Source organism: Apodemus sylvaticus, chromosome 4, assembly GCF_947179515.1.
Source record: "Apodemus sylvaticus chromosome 4, mApoSyl1.1, whole genome shotgun sequence".
In the NCBI taxonomy this organism is placed as follows: Eukaryota; Metazoa; Chordata; class Mammalia; order Rodentia; family Muridae; genus Apodemus; species Apodemus sylvaticus.
Window position 1 is genome coordinate 35,751,479 of NC_067475.1, and position 13,453 is coordinate 35,764,931.

Genomic DNA, 13,453 nt, shown 5'->3' on the forward strand with positions numbered 1-13,453 from the left:
TTTCTCTGTTCTTCTTCTTCTTCTTCTTTTTTTTTTAATATTTTTATTTTCTATATTCTTTGTTTACATTCCAAATGATTTCCCCTTTCCCAGATTCCCCCCTCCCCATATGTCCCATAAACCTTCTTCTCTCCATCTCTTCTCCAATCACCTCCCTCTTTTTTCTCTGTCCTTATATTCCCCTCCAGTGCTAGATCAATCCTTTCCAGGATCAGGACCCTCTCCATACTTCTTCATGGGAGTCATTTGTTATGTGATTTGTGCCTTGGGTATTCAGGGCTTCTGGGCTAATTAATATCCACTTATCAGAGATTGCATTCCATGTGTGTTCTTTTGTGATTGGGTTACCTCACTTCTCTGTTCTAATCCCACTTCTCTACTTTCTTTTTAAATCTTTGTCTGCATGCATTCCTCTGATGCCTTTTATCCACTCAGAACTATGAGTGCGATTACAAAGAAATATCATTCACAAAAGCCATTCCCAGTCCTTAGAACAGAAGTTCAGAGAAAAAAGGAGGGAGGTGATTGGAGAATGGATGGAGAGAATGTTTATGGGACATATGGGGAGGGGGGAAAGGGGAAATCATTTGGAATGTAAACAAAGAATATAGAAAATAAAAATATGAAAAAAAAAGAACAGAAGCTGAGTCATCTCTCTCAAGTCACAAGCACATTGTTTCTCTTAGAGAGCCCATTGTCATTTATATAACACTGTTGTCAACATGGCAAAGCAAAGGTTTAATATACAGGACTTCTGTCACACTGAGAAATCCACAGGAAATATAGTTGCCCAGTGTGTGGAAAAACTCAAGCTTGTCTGTCACTACTCACGTGTAAGCCTCGAAGTCCCCATTGTTGATGGCTTCAATCAGTTGCTCAGTGACTTTGATGATCTCCTGCTTTCGTGCTAAAAGTAAAGATAGAGTCAGGTGAGAACAAAGGCCAAAGGACATATAAGATGCTAGTCAAGAATACAACTGCTTTGCCTAATGCAGGTATCTTAGGAGCCATCTCTCCTGAGCAAAATGGTTGATCCTTTCGCACAGTCTTATTGCTCAAAATGGGAGACCAACAAAACCTACCTCTCCTAGGAGCACTTAGAAGCACAGCTATCCGGGTACCACCCCAGACCAGGAGATTCAGAATCTGAATTTCAACAGAGCTCTCAGGTTCCTTTAGGAGGCACCCCTCCATCTTTTTCACTTACACACAACAGGCACCTGGAAGTTTGAATTCGCCCTCGCTACTTTCATTACCTTGGCTTTGTGAACATTTCTCTTTTCTCTATTAGCAAATGTGTTATTGAAAAATTTATGTTTTAGAAAGTAACAGAGAAGAAACTTCTAGCTTCGGAGTAAAATTCAAAATCAGGTGATTACTGGCTTCTTAAAGAATCAACTTGCCTGGCTCTTCCAGAAGGGGACATCAACATGATATTAAGCCATCTTACTTAGATAAATGGCCTTTAGTAAACTCTTTAAATTGAGGCAGAAATATATGAATTGGTACTGCAAATGTGGGCAATAAGTGGATGAAAAACACCACCCAACCCAGCAAACAACATAGTGTCTTTTCCTATCTAACAACTGGTAAAATTATTAATGGCTGGTCTGGTTCAGATATCACGCTTCATCAAATTTATTTCCAACTGCACCTGCTTCAAGTGTTCTTCTCTTTTCTTAAATACCTGCAGTTCTTGTGCATCTCTGACACCTTAGAATAAAGCACATGGCTTGTTTGACTGCTATTAAACTTTGTACACTGTGTCAACTGCGCCCTCCTATTTAAATAGAAAGTTCTGCAAGCAAAGAACATGCTAGCCCTTGGTGTTGCCTAAGAAACCTTGGTTCAGTAAGATAGATGTTAAATACAATTTTGAGTTTGATCAGTTGAGACTACGGATAATATTTTCTTAATTTCAGAATGTTGGTTGTTTTAGTCATGAAATTATGCCTGAATGTGAATATTTAGTATGGTTAAATATAAATTATGTTTAAATATTAAGTTGACTAGGCTTTCAGCTGGGGAGGTCACAAAGTTACTTGTAATTATTCTATGCAAGGCATTCTGATAGTATGTTGTTCATCATGAAGATGGAAAGCTTTGCTTTTAACATTTATTGATTGTAGGAGTTGATTTGTATTTTTTTAATGATCTTATTTTAATGGAAAAAGTTTGCATTTATTTTTAAGATCCTGTTTATCTAAATGAAGACATTTCTTATTAAAAATAAATCTGTAAAAATAATTTGAGTCCATTAAGATTGTATATAATATATACATATAATAATATATAATAGTCAAGGACCTCATAAAATGATTATTGGATCTGCCTATATAATGGCTACTAACTATGCAATATAACTATGTTTATAATCTAAAAGAATCACAGTTAGAGTTCACAGTATTTACCTAAGTTCTCACTTGTATGAAAGTGTAGAATATGGACTTTACTAGTTCCTCTACACACTTGTAATATCTGATGTTTCTTTTCATTTGGTTGATCCATATGAATAATGTAGTCATCCTCGGGACATACTGATGGAGTGATAGCAGCTGATAATTCTGTCGCAAGGATGATGCCAATGGCACATTCAATTTAGTTAGGCAACAGGTGATTCATCTGTCTGTTCTTGGCAGCGTGGAGCTTTGGCAAAGGCCTATGATAGCTAACCTGATTCTGGATTATGAAGGACAACTGTAAGAAGCTTCTCAGAAGTGAGAGTATAAGCAATGTGGCTTCCAAGGCTCCCTCTTCACATGAGACCCTCATTTAAAGCTAACAACATTTTCAGTAAGTTATAGGCTGGCTGAAAAACTATAATTTGAAAACAAAACCAATCTTTTAAAACTAACAAGGAAGGAGGAGGAAGAGAATAGTAGGAAGAGAAAGAGGAGGAAAAGGAGGAGGAGGAGGAAGAGGAGGAGGAGGAAGAGGAGGAGGAGATGAATGTCAAGTGTTGGTTTTGTGACTTCAGTAGGCAGTTCAGAGTGTGGACATGTCTGGAACAGTTCCCAAGGTCCAGAAAAGCCACATCCTGTCCCACGCACATGATGGAGTCAGGAGCAGCAGTAGAGAGTGAACATCTTTCACTCAAAACCACAATTGTCCAAACACCCCCTCGCTTTCTAATGTGTTGGTATGGTGGCTTTTTAAGTTTGCTTATGTAAACTCAGGGCCACATGGACCATCTTCTGTTTTAGTTCTCATGCTGTTCGAGCTGGCCTAGCTGAGCAGCACATGGAGAGGGCTCAAACAGGATGCTTCTGTTCTGGTTCACCCTGGAGACATTGTGAGTCTTGGCTCAGGAAGGGCCTGGAACTCAGGAATTTCTGAAGTGTTCATTTCCCCCAGGCAAAAAGGCGTGCGAGTGAGTCACAGTCGGTCCTGGCACATGACAGCTGACTCTTGGAAGGAAAGTGGAGGGTGAAAATGAATCACTTGTGTGCAGTGCTCTGAGGTTAGGAGTCGGAGCTGTTGCTACAAGCTCAACATCCGATGACCTAGGGGGTGAGGGTGGGTGAGTGCGGCCTAGCTCTCCCTCAGCAGCAGCGAGCTGTGGAGAGTCACTGTGCCACAGCCATGACTATTAGTTCTTTAGGAATGGGGTCTGCTCTTTCTTCTTCCTTCTTCTTTAAGATAGTGATGTTGGTTTTTCAGCATTTCCATCTTGGGAAAAAAAACAGGAGGAAGGCAGGTGGAAATGATGGTCTGAATCTACAGTGCCCTTTGCATGGAGGCTTGCAAAGACATTGGTTGTGTTTTCCTACCCAAATTCACAGATTCTTTGACATTTCTTTATCCTTTGACTTTTTTTTTTTTAATCAATCAAAAGATCAAAAAAAAAAAAATCTTCAGCTCCTACACCAAAGAAAGTTGATACAAAGAGTAGACTGGCCATCTCAAAGTTGCTTTCTTTTCTGGTGAGGACAAGATGAATACTGGAAAAAATTGATTGGCAAGCATCTGGTAACTTCAGGGTACCTTCCTCTGTGCAAGAATTATAGGAGAACAAATTTCATTATTGTCTGATAAAGAACCGACAGCTTGAAGCTACCCTAAGACACCAGATGCAAAGGTCTATGAGAAATCAGGCCAGGTCTCTGGTCTTGTCCCTAAGAAACCAAACCAAAACACAAACAAACAGTCCTGACTGTGAGGGTTAGAGCACACAGATCCAGCAGAGGCTTACAAGCCAGCTTCCCTTCCCCATTGCAGCTACAGGCTAAGTCTATGGTCCTACCAGAACCGTCTCTGTGCCCCTTAGCATTCAGATCAAGCTAAATTAGGTAGGGTGGAATTACTTCCCACCGGACCCTAGGAAAGCTTATATTTCCCCAGTTTTCTTAGGGTAGCTGAAGTATTTCCACCTTTTTTTAGAAGCTCAGCTGTGCAGTACCTGGAGGCTGTCTCTCCCACTCCTCCACTTTAAGCTTCTAACCAGGGTTTTGAAAGGAAAGTCTTTTCTTCTCTAATGCTGCTCTGTGTCTCTGAATGCTCCCCTAATGATCCCCGTACCCGCCTCCAGTGGTTGAGAGGCTGTCCTCTGTGAGAGACTCCATTCTGCTTTTGAACTCGGTCTGTTAGGGTCTAGTGTAAGAACATTGTCATCATCACAGGTATTCAGAGATCTGAAGCTCTTTCCTTCAGAACTCTCTCTTAAAGCCCATTTTAAAAGCTTCACTTAATATTTTATTCACTTCAAATCCAACTACCTGACTTAAGCATGTCAAGTTCCATGACCGCCAATGAGAAGAGATGGGAGGCAAGATGGATAGAGGCTAGAGTGTTTTATTTTATCACGTCTGTACTTCATACTGTGGACAGAAACTCGGTTATGTAAACATCTCAGCACCTATACACTGCCAGTGGATTGTTTTAGTCTACATTACTGTCTAACCAGGTAATGCCCTGGACAGAATGCAAGATCTCAAGAGGAAATACGAACCCAAAGACAAAGAACTGCTAGGGAGGGAAATCCCAAGAGGGACCCAGCAGGGGACAGAGAAGAGAAGCTCCAACCAGTGCTCTGAATCTTAGAGACAAAGCTGGTCATGTGACCAAGAGGGACAAGTGACTGCAGGACCAAGGGCCTGCAGTGACTCACTTCCTGTTTTTCAGCTCTTCCTTCCTTATATAATCTGCGGGTTGGCAAGAGTGGCAGAGCCAGGTGTCATTGCGACACTGATCTGTTGCCTCTTCCGGGTCACTGACGCTGAAGAAAGCAGAACTTACAGATTCAATTCCTGCCTGTTCATTAGTTTGTCATATGGGACCACCAGTTTCCTGTACATACAGCTAATTGCACCTCCATGGATCTCTCCTCAAGAGTATAAACAAGAGGAGGCCGAGAACCAGAGACAAAGTCCTATCTTATCTCCTCCATCCAATTCTGTTGCTTTCATCTGTTGTCTTCCGCACTGGTCCACTTCTCCTGCATCATTGTGAGTCCAGGACTCTCTTGTCCTGGCTCCCTACAAAGCTTCCTACCTGAGTTCCAGTGAATAACTCAGATCTTCCTCTTCCTCCTTATAGAACATTCAGGTGTTTGCACATGCATCTCTCTTCAGATTACGTTCCCTTTGAAGGTGTCTATGAGCTTTGCATTATTGTTAACATTCAAAGAGATTACAAAACATTTCACAGTCTAGATCCTGCTCAGGCCTCATCAGACCTAGTCAAAGGCTCTTTTAGTTTCATGATGCTGCCAGCAAGTCAAGATGCCCCTGCCTCCTCCTATTCTGAGCCCTGGACATGTGCTTTCCTGGCTGAATAAACTTCCCACACCTGTGTTTCTACATGTGCTCACAACCGAAAACCAAAAACTGGATCGCAACTAATTTTGCTTTAAAAAGACCTGGATATCGCCAGCAGAAGGGAGACGCCTCATTGGGCCTTACCTTTAAACAAAGAATTACAAATAATTAAGGAAGACTGAGAGTGGGAGAACAGTCATTTCCATCCCTGGGCAGCGGGGTTCCCCAATTGCTCATCTTATACTGGTGGTCAATCTTGAAATCATGTACAGAAAAGTAATATTCAATAATGGACAGAATAGGTTGAATAAACATACATACATATATATGTATGTATATTCAACCTGTGTGTGTGTGCGTGTGTGTGTGTGTACATAAAACAGTAATGAAGAGGAAAGAGACTATAAATTTGAGAGGAAGCAAGGTATGGGTAGGAGGGATTGGAAAGAAAAAATGGAAAGAGGAAAATGACATAATTACAATTCAATTAAAAAAAAAACCTTCCTTGGCTTTTATGTTGGGTCAGGTCCAAAGGAATTATAACTCTACACATGGTTTATACTTGATTTTAAAAATCAATTAGTGCCCTTGTTCTTACACGCTCATTCAATCATCAGTTTCTTCTGTTTCTTTGTAAGTGGCAGGCACTGCACCATTGCCATGCCAGCATCTAGTATAGTTCCAGGCCTGAGGAAAAGTCCAGTAAGTATTGAAATGAACCAACTGTGTTTCTACTTCCCAGTCCAGTGGTCTTTCCAATGCACAACATTGCTTTATTTGGTGTCAGATGGAGCCTTTAAGCAATATGAGCTGGCAGTGAGGATACAGAACATGTGCTTAGTATGCAAGAGGACCCAGGTTCAGTCCTCAGCATCTAAATCCGTCATATAAGAACCTAGTCAAAACACATTTAGATGGAAGAAACCTGCTTTGTTTGATAAAAGAAGTGACGTTCCCATCTGAGTCATCTGGAAGTAACCATGAAACTCCTTTCCTTTCCCATAGTTTCTCCTTCTTCCTAATGGAACCACAGTTTACTAAGGCTCCCACTAGGACTCCACTGTTCCCTTGTCCCCACGTACAATCATCCATGAGTCATTACTTTTCTTTGGTACTTGTGATGTTTCCCAGGGCACATTCTCAGCCTTCTTGTTCATGGCAAGCTCAATCACTCTGGTTTTAACCACACGCTGAGCATTTCCCAATCTCTGCCACGGAGTCTTCATCTTTCCGTCTCTGTATTCCGTTTTCCTCCAGCTCATCACCATATCCTAAACATTGCTAGGCATAGGGCATCTCAGACTCAGTTCCATTTCTGGATCAACCTGCTGTGTCTGGATTTTTCACCTTGACCAGTGAGCACAGTCTCCTGAGCTGCTCCAGCCAGAAGCCTTGGTGCTTCCTTTTGGTTCAGTTCCTCCTAAAATGGACCAAGAAGGTCTCACTGATGAATCTTTCTGACAGTCCTTTCTCTCACTGCTGCTGATCTGATCTAGGCTCTCACAAGCTCCTGTCTCCACTTATCATTCCCTCCCCTCATCCATTCTGCTCTCACTACAGTGGAACCATCCATGCCCTCTCTGTAGAGATTTTGGGTCTCTACTGCCCAGAAGTCAAAGATCCTTCCCTGTGCACTCTTCCAACTTTGCCTTCAACTTTCCGTCTCACTTAGCATCTGGTCTTCAGCTACCTCCAGGACAATGTTCTTTGCCTGGTCCTTAATCTTGGATGGCATTGTGTCTTCCTTCCATGCTCCCGTTGTCTGATATCGTGCAGTGATGCCAGGTATCTCCTCGGCCATGCCCTACTCACAGGTTATCTCCTTGGCATTGCTGTTGTTCCTGAGGGCTCCACACCCAGCTCTGTCTACCTCTCTGTTCCTGTCCTTCATTGCCCAGTGAGTATGTGACCACTTTGTACTCGAACACTAGGAACTAAGCCAAATGTGTCTAAATACTCATGTATATGAACAATACCCAGACAATCTATATAAAATAGAGTGTGCATTTCAAATCATTAAATACATGTAGGTTACCCTGGAAGATGCCCAGTTGCTGCTCTGATAGCAATCTGGACGTGGAATTCAGCAAAAGGACCCCAGAGAAGGACCACTGCAGATGTTACATGACAAAGTCGGGGCAGATACATTTGGGCACAGAAGGGAAAATCTAGGAGTCTCCAGGCAATGTTGCTGTTTTGTTTCAAGAAAAGCAAGGGTGTAAAGGAAACATCCCTGCTCTATGAGTTTGAGGTTTTTCTATTTGCTTACACTTGTAATTAATGAGCTTACTGAGGTAACTGACCCAGGCATCTGCCTGCAGTGTAGCTTTTCCCCAGGATGTTTGCAGAATGTTACATGTTGAAGTGTTTTACTGGGCTGTGTTTAGAGATTGTTTATTTAATAATTAAAAGCTGCACGTCAGAAAAAGTGATCTGTTTTGTTCGGAGCTGTCTCCTGGTTCTTGCTCTTTGATGATTACGGAAGTCTATTCAGTCTTTTTCCATCCATGTACTGCAGTGTAGTTTAACTCCTGGCTACAGTTCTCACAGGGAATTCACTCGGCTCGCCGACGCTTGAAGGACAGGGAGATGGAATGACTTGCTAAACCACCTGACAAATGTGGACTAGGCCGGAGCTTGAGCTTCGTGGGCCTCAGGCCCCCACTTGCTATTCAAATTACTAACCTCTGTTCCTTTAGAGCTCACAGTGATTGATTCAATATTTTGAAATCATAAACCTAAATGAGCCCCCTAAAGGTCTTTGAACTCACTCTGGCAAGGTGACTGGGCCAGGTCTGCAACTAATTACTGTGCCAGTTTCACACATCTGGGAGCCCCATAGCTTTATTTTCTTTTTCCATGCTGCCATTAACAAAAAATAACCCTTGGGAACGCTTACATTAGGCAAGTATACAAATCAGGATCATTTTCATGCTGCGGGTAGTTTTATAGAAAAGGTGCCTAGCTGCCCAGCCAGGCTTAGCCCTCTCTGTGCAATTAACAGCTTGCTCCTTAGTGACTATTTTTACTTCAGCAATTCTGTGTTAGTTAACACTGGAGAGAATAGTTTCTATTATTTTATCATTTATGATAACACCCCTCATAGAGTAGGGGTTTATTGCTTTAACAGTTTTTAGGATGTTATTCAAATATAAGACTAGAAATCGATCACTAAATTTATATATAAGAATGTTTCCAAAAGTTACTATACTGTTTCTAATGTAGAAGGCATTTATTCTAAAATGTCCATTTCTTGGGCCCAGAAAGATTGCTTTGTGGTTAAGACCAGTACTACTCTTCTAGAGGATCAAGGTTTAATTCCCAGCACCTATAAGCCAGCTCATAATCTTCTATAACTCCATTTCCAGGGCATCTGACCGCCTCTTCTAGCCTCTGAGCATATCTGAAAGGTACATGGTGGGTAGACATATATGTAGACAAAATACCCATACACATTAATGATGATGATGATAAATTTTAAAGTTTCTAAGTGCCTTAGCTTTCCAAAATTTAAAAAAAATGACTCAAACTATCTTTGTATTTTCTCTAGAATACACAGCAGTTTCAGGGTTTTCATGTTAGGGGAACAAGTGCCCCCAGTCTTATCCCTGTTAGCTTTTGATAGTCTAACAACACATTATACACATAGAAGCAGAAAAGCCCAACACTGGGATTGTTTGATGCACATGTTCACAGGCCTAGATTTCTAAAATTCCTATCTTTGAACTGAAAATGACATAAAATATATACTATTTCTAAAATGTAAGCATGTATAGCTAGGTCTGGGGGTGTATGCCTTTAATTCTAGCACTTGGGAAGAAGAGACAGGTGGATTTCTATGAGTTCAAGGCCAGCCTGTTCTACATAGCAAATTTCAGGAGAGTAAAGGCTATATGGTGAGACTGTCTTGGGGCCAGGGAGGTATGTGAGGAGGGATATAGAAAGTAGTGATAGAGATTTTCGTAGGAAAAAAAAAAGGACAAATGAAACCTGGTATAAAGAAACTGTGGTTAGTTAGAACATTGACTTATATAAGAGAATTTAGATAAGCCACAGAAAAGCAACCGGGGAGCTGCTCTGCTATCTTAAACTACTTCCCGGAAATAGCTTAACATTGTATGTTTCATCAAGTGTGTAGACTACTTGTATGATCCATGAATCCGTTAGGTGCGATACCATTTTCAGTTAAGAGCTGAGGACCTAGAAGAAGGAGGATGAGGAGGAGAGAGGAGGAAGAGGAAGTTAAAGAAGAGGAAGGAAAGGGCAAGAAAAAGTTCATCATTATACAGTGAATAACTTCCAGAGTCTATAAGGGAGAATCTGTGAAGGCAAATCATGCCAAGGGAGGATGAAGCAGTAAGGCCCATTCCCAGAGCAAGGGGTGGAATCCATCCTCTCTCCTACCCCACACTGTGTTCTCAACAATTAGTATGTTAGCAGATAAAGCAGCAATCAACCTGAATACACTTAGAGTGGTCTGTCACAGCGTCTAAGAGTTCCTTAGGTTTAGAGGGAATTACTTATGTTTTTCATGTTCTCTACAGACACACACTCACACAGGCATGTGGATTTCTACCATTCTTTCTCTGTCTCTATGCAGGTGAGAAACTGCAGCAACATGATTCCTTCAGACAAGAGCCCTTTCTTTGATTAGCTACGATATTTTTCAGAGCTTAATTTGGAAAGATGAAAATGCCCCAACAGACTCAAATGTTTTATTAACATGACACTCCACAGTGGCATAGCCTCATCAATTTAGCTATGGGATATTCTGCTCTAGAAAATGAACGTAGAAATGCTTTTTGGAAGTGGGGCTGGTTTTGCAGGCATAGAGTCTTAGCTACTTGGGAGACTGTGGCAGGAGATCGGCCAGGCCGGGTTACAAAGTTCAAAGAGAGCTTGGGAAACTTAGTGAGACTCTAATCCAAACCAGAACTACTACTACTACTACCACCACCACCACCACCACCACCACCACACTGTCACCACCACACTGTCACTACTACCATAAAAAGAAGGCTGGAAATATAGTTCAGTGGTAGAATCCTTACCAAGCTTGTGTCAAATGTGTGATGCCCATGTTCAACCCTTAGTAACACACATATTTGCAAAAGTACTCACTGGAATATCTTAGCTAAATTTCATAGGCTTCCTACTAAGCCTATTCATTGTTAGCTTAACTAACAATGGCTATAGTCAAAAATAAATTAGTTAACTATGTATCTCAGAGTCAACAACAGTATGTTTACTCCCACACACTCCATGCATTATGTACATTTTCATGACCTGTCAAATTTCCAGAAAATGTAATATACACATTTTATGTTTGTGTATGTTTGGATCATTTCCCCCCTCATTTCTTGAATTTAAAAGATGATCAAGCAGAAGAAGTGGGAAGAAGGTTCAGCAGGTAAAGTTCCTTGTCACCTGCTGAACCTGTGTCATAAAAGAGGAGCGAGGATTCCTACAAGTTGTCTTCTACATGTACGGACAGACCTCTACAACTCCACACACAGACACACACACACATGCACACACTCGCACATGCACGCATGCGTGCACGCGTACATGTGCATACACACACACACACACACACTGAATGAGTGAATAAATACATAAATAAATGTAATAAAAGTTTAAAATAAAAGTAGATAAACTTTAAAAGGATAAGCATGTATCAGACATCACTAAGTTGTTTGGTAAATAATTAATACCCGACACAGGAAATTCATGGACTCCTGACATTAACTGAGAGTAAGGTAATTATGTATTTCAAAGACTCAGCCACAGAAAAGAATAATGGGAAACCATGGTGATGCTGATTTGGAATTTCGGATGAGAACTCTCTAAGGTTGTATCTCAGAGGGGCCAGGCTGAGAAGAAGCATGCCAGCCAATGAAAAATGAGGCCTGAAGTCTAGGACATGTCAGCAATTCTAGTTTACATCCTGCCTGTACCAGGGGCTTCATCTCCACTCATTCCCCACTGTTAATGACTCCATTCTGTCTATGGTCCTGTTCACTCATCTGGATGAACCATCCATATACCTGTTTGTCTTTCTGAATCTGTCCTTCTGCTTGTCCTCTTCAGTTGAACTTGACTCTGCAGTTCCATTCTACGCTGTGGGACTCTACAGCCAACAGCCACAGCAAGATAGCCCACCAGCTTGGTTGGTTCATCACTGTATCACTATCCACATGATCTAGTATCTCTATTAGTTCTCCAGCTTTTGCTTCTCAGGCTTCTTGAGATTCCTTGAAACTTTTTGCTTCTTGACCCTTGCACTGTAAACCTAATGTGGTGGGTTGAATATGCATGGCCCCGGTCATGGCACTGTAAGGAGGTGTGGCCTTGATGGAAGAAGTATGTCACTGTGGGGGTGAGCTCTGAGACCCTTCTCATAGCTGTGTGGAAGCCAGTCTTCTGTTTGCCTTCAGAATATGTAGAACTCTCAGCTCCTCCAGTGTCGTGCTGCCATACTTCCTACCGTGATGATAATGGACTGACATCAGAACCTATAAGCCAGTCCCAATTAAATGTTGTTTTTCATAAGAGTTGCCTTGATCATGGTGCCTCTTCACAGCAATAGGAACCCTAACTAAGGCACCTACACATGCTCAGATATGTAAACATCATAGTGTGATGTATAACATATGATCTGTGATTTACTCTTCATAATTATGACTCAAATACAATCCTCTGTGCTTGCCCTCTGGGCTATCAAGGAAAGTGGGAGTATGTGGCAAATATTGCTGCCACTGAAATTTCTTATGAATTCATTTCTTATATAAATTATGATACTGTCAAAAAATATAAATGTGTATATCTATATTTCTGACATAGCACACACACAAAGATACCAAAGCATATGACTTATCTCAAGGCAAGAGGTCTTAAGACCCTTATTAGTTAAGACCGGATTTTAAGGTTTTCCTCTTTTGTTGTGTATGTGTTGAGAGGGACTCTGGGACTCACCCATGCTAAGCAGGTACTCTGCCACTGAGCTTCATCTTAGCATTCTTCCTATTTTTTAACTCTTAAGATTATGAGGGATGTGTCCTTTACACAAAACCTATTGGAGTAACTATTGTTATGAGAGGTTTAACAGTTAAAAGGTTCAGGATATTTTCATGGCTGCTAGGATATGATTTGGTTGGAACACAATAGGCTTCTCCCTTTTAACAGTTAAGTAACTATTCTAGTTACTTCTCAACCCTATTGTAGATCCTATGCAAAGAAACAAACATCTACCCTAAGGAAACTTACTTTCCAATATGAGGAAAGGAGGCAGTGATCCAATAAATAAGCTCATTTTCTGATAGCCACAGATATTAAGAGAGAAGAACAAGGAAAGGGAGGACGAAGAAGTCTGGGTTTTGGAGGGATGCACCTGTAATCAGAGTTTGTAGTAGAAGATCCCCACACAGAGGGCAGCATCTGATGAGAGACTAGAAAGGAAGAGGCACCAGGCCACATTGAAATGTGTATCAGGACACACCAGGAAGGAATATCAAGTACAGAGGTGCTAACTTAGAAACTTGCTTCACATCCCAGGAAGAGTGTTCTTGCAGTGCATGTCATAGAGAAGAGTTCAGGTGGTAAGGGGAGGGTTGTCAGAATGAGGCTCTTAATGGATTCTAATGGATTTGGCAAAGCACTGGAGAATTCTAAGCAGCACACTGTTATATTTTAACAGC

General features: G+C 41.3%; 1 protein-coding gene across 3 annotated transcripts in view; it reads right to left on the bottom strand.

Moving 5' to 3' along the window:
• Positions 1–13,453, bottom strand: part of Camk2d (calcium/calmodulin dependent protein kinase II delta) — a 259,713-nt gene that overhangs the window by 9,597 nt on the left and 236,663 nt on the right. For all 3 annotated transcript variants that reach the window (XM_052179294.1, XM_052179293.1, XM_052179291.1), the window contains exon 15: positions 832–907. In XM_052179294.1, the coding sequence (XP_052035254.1) occupies positions 832–907 (76 nt within the window). The remainder of the gene's footprint in view (positions 1–831; positions 908–13,453) is intronic.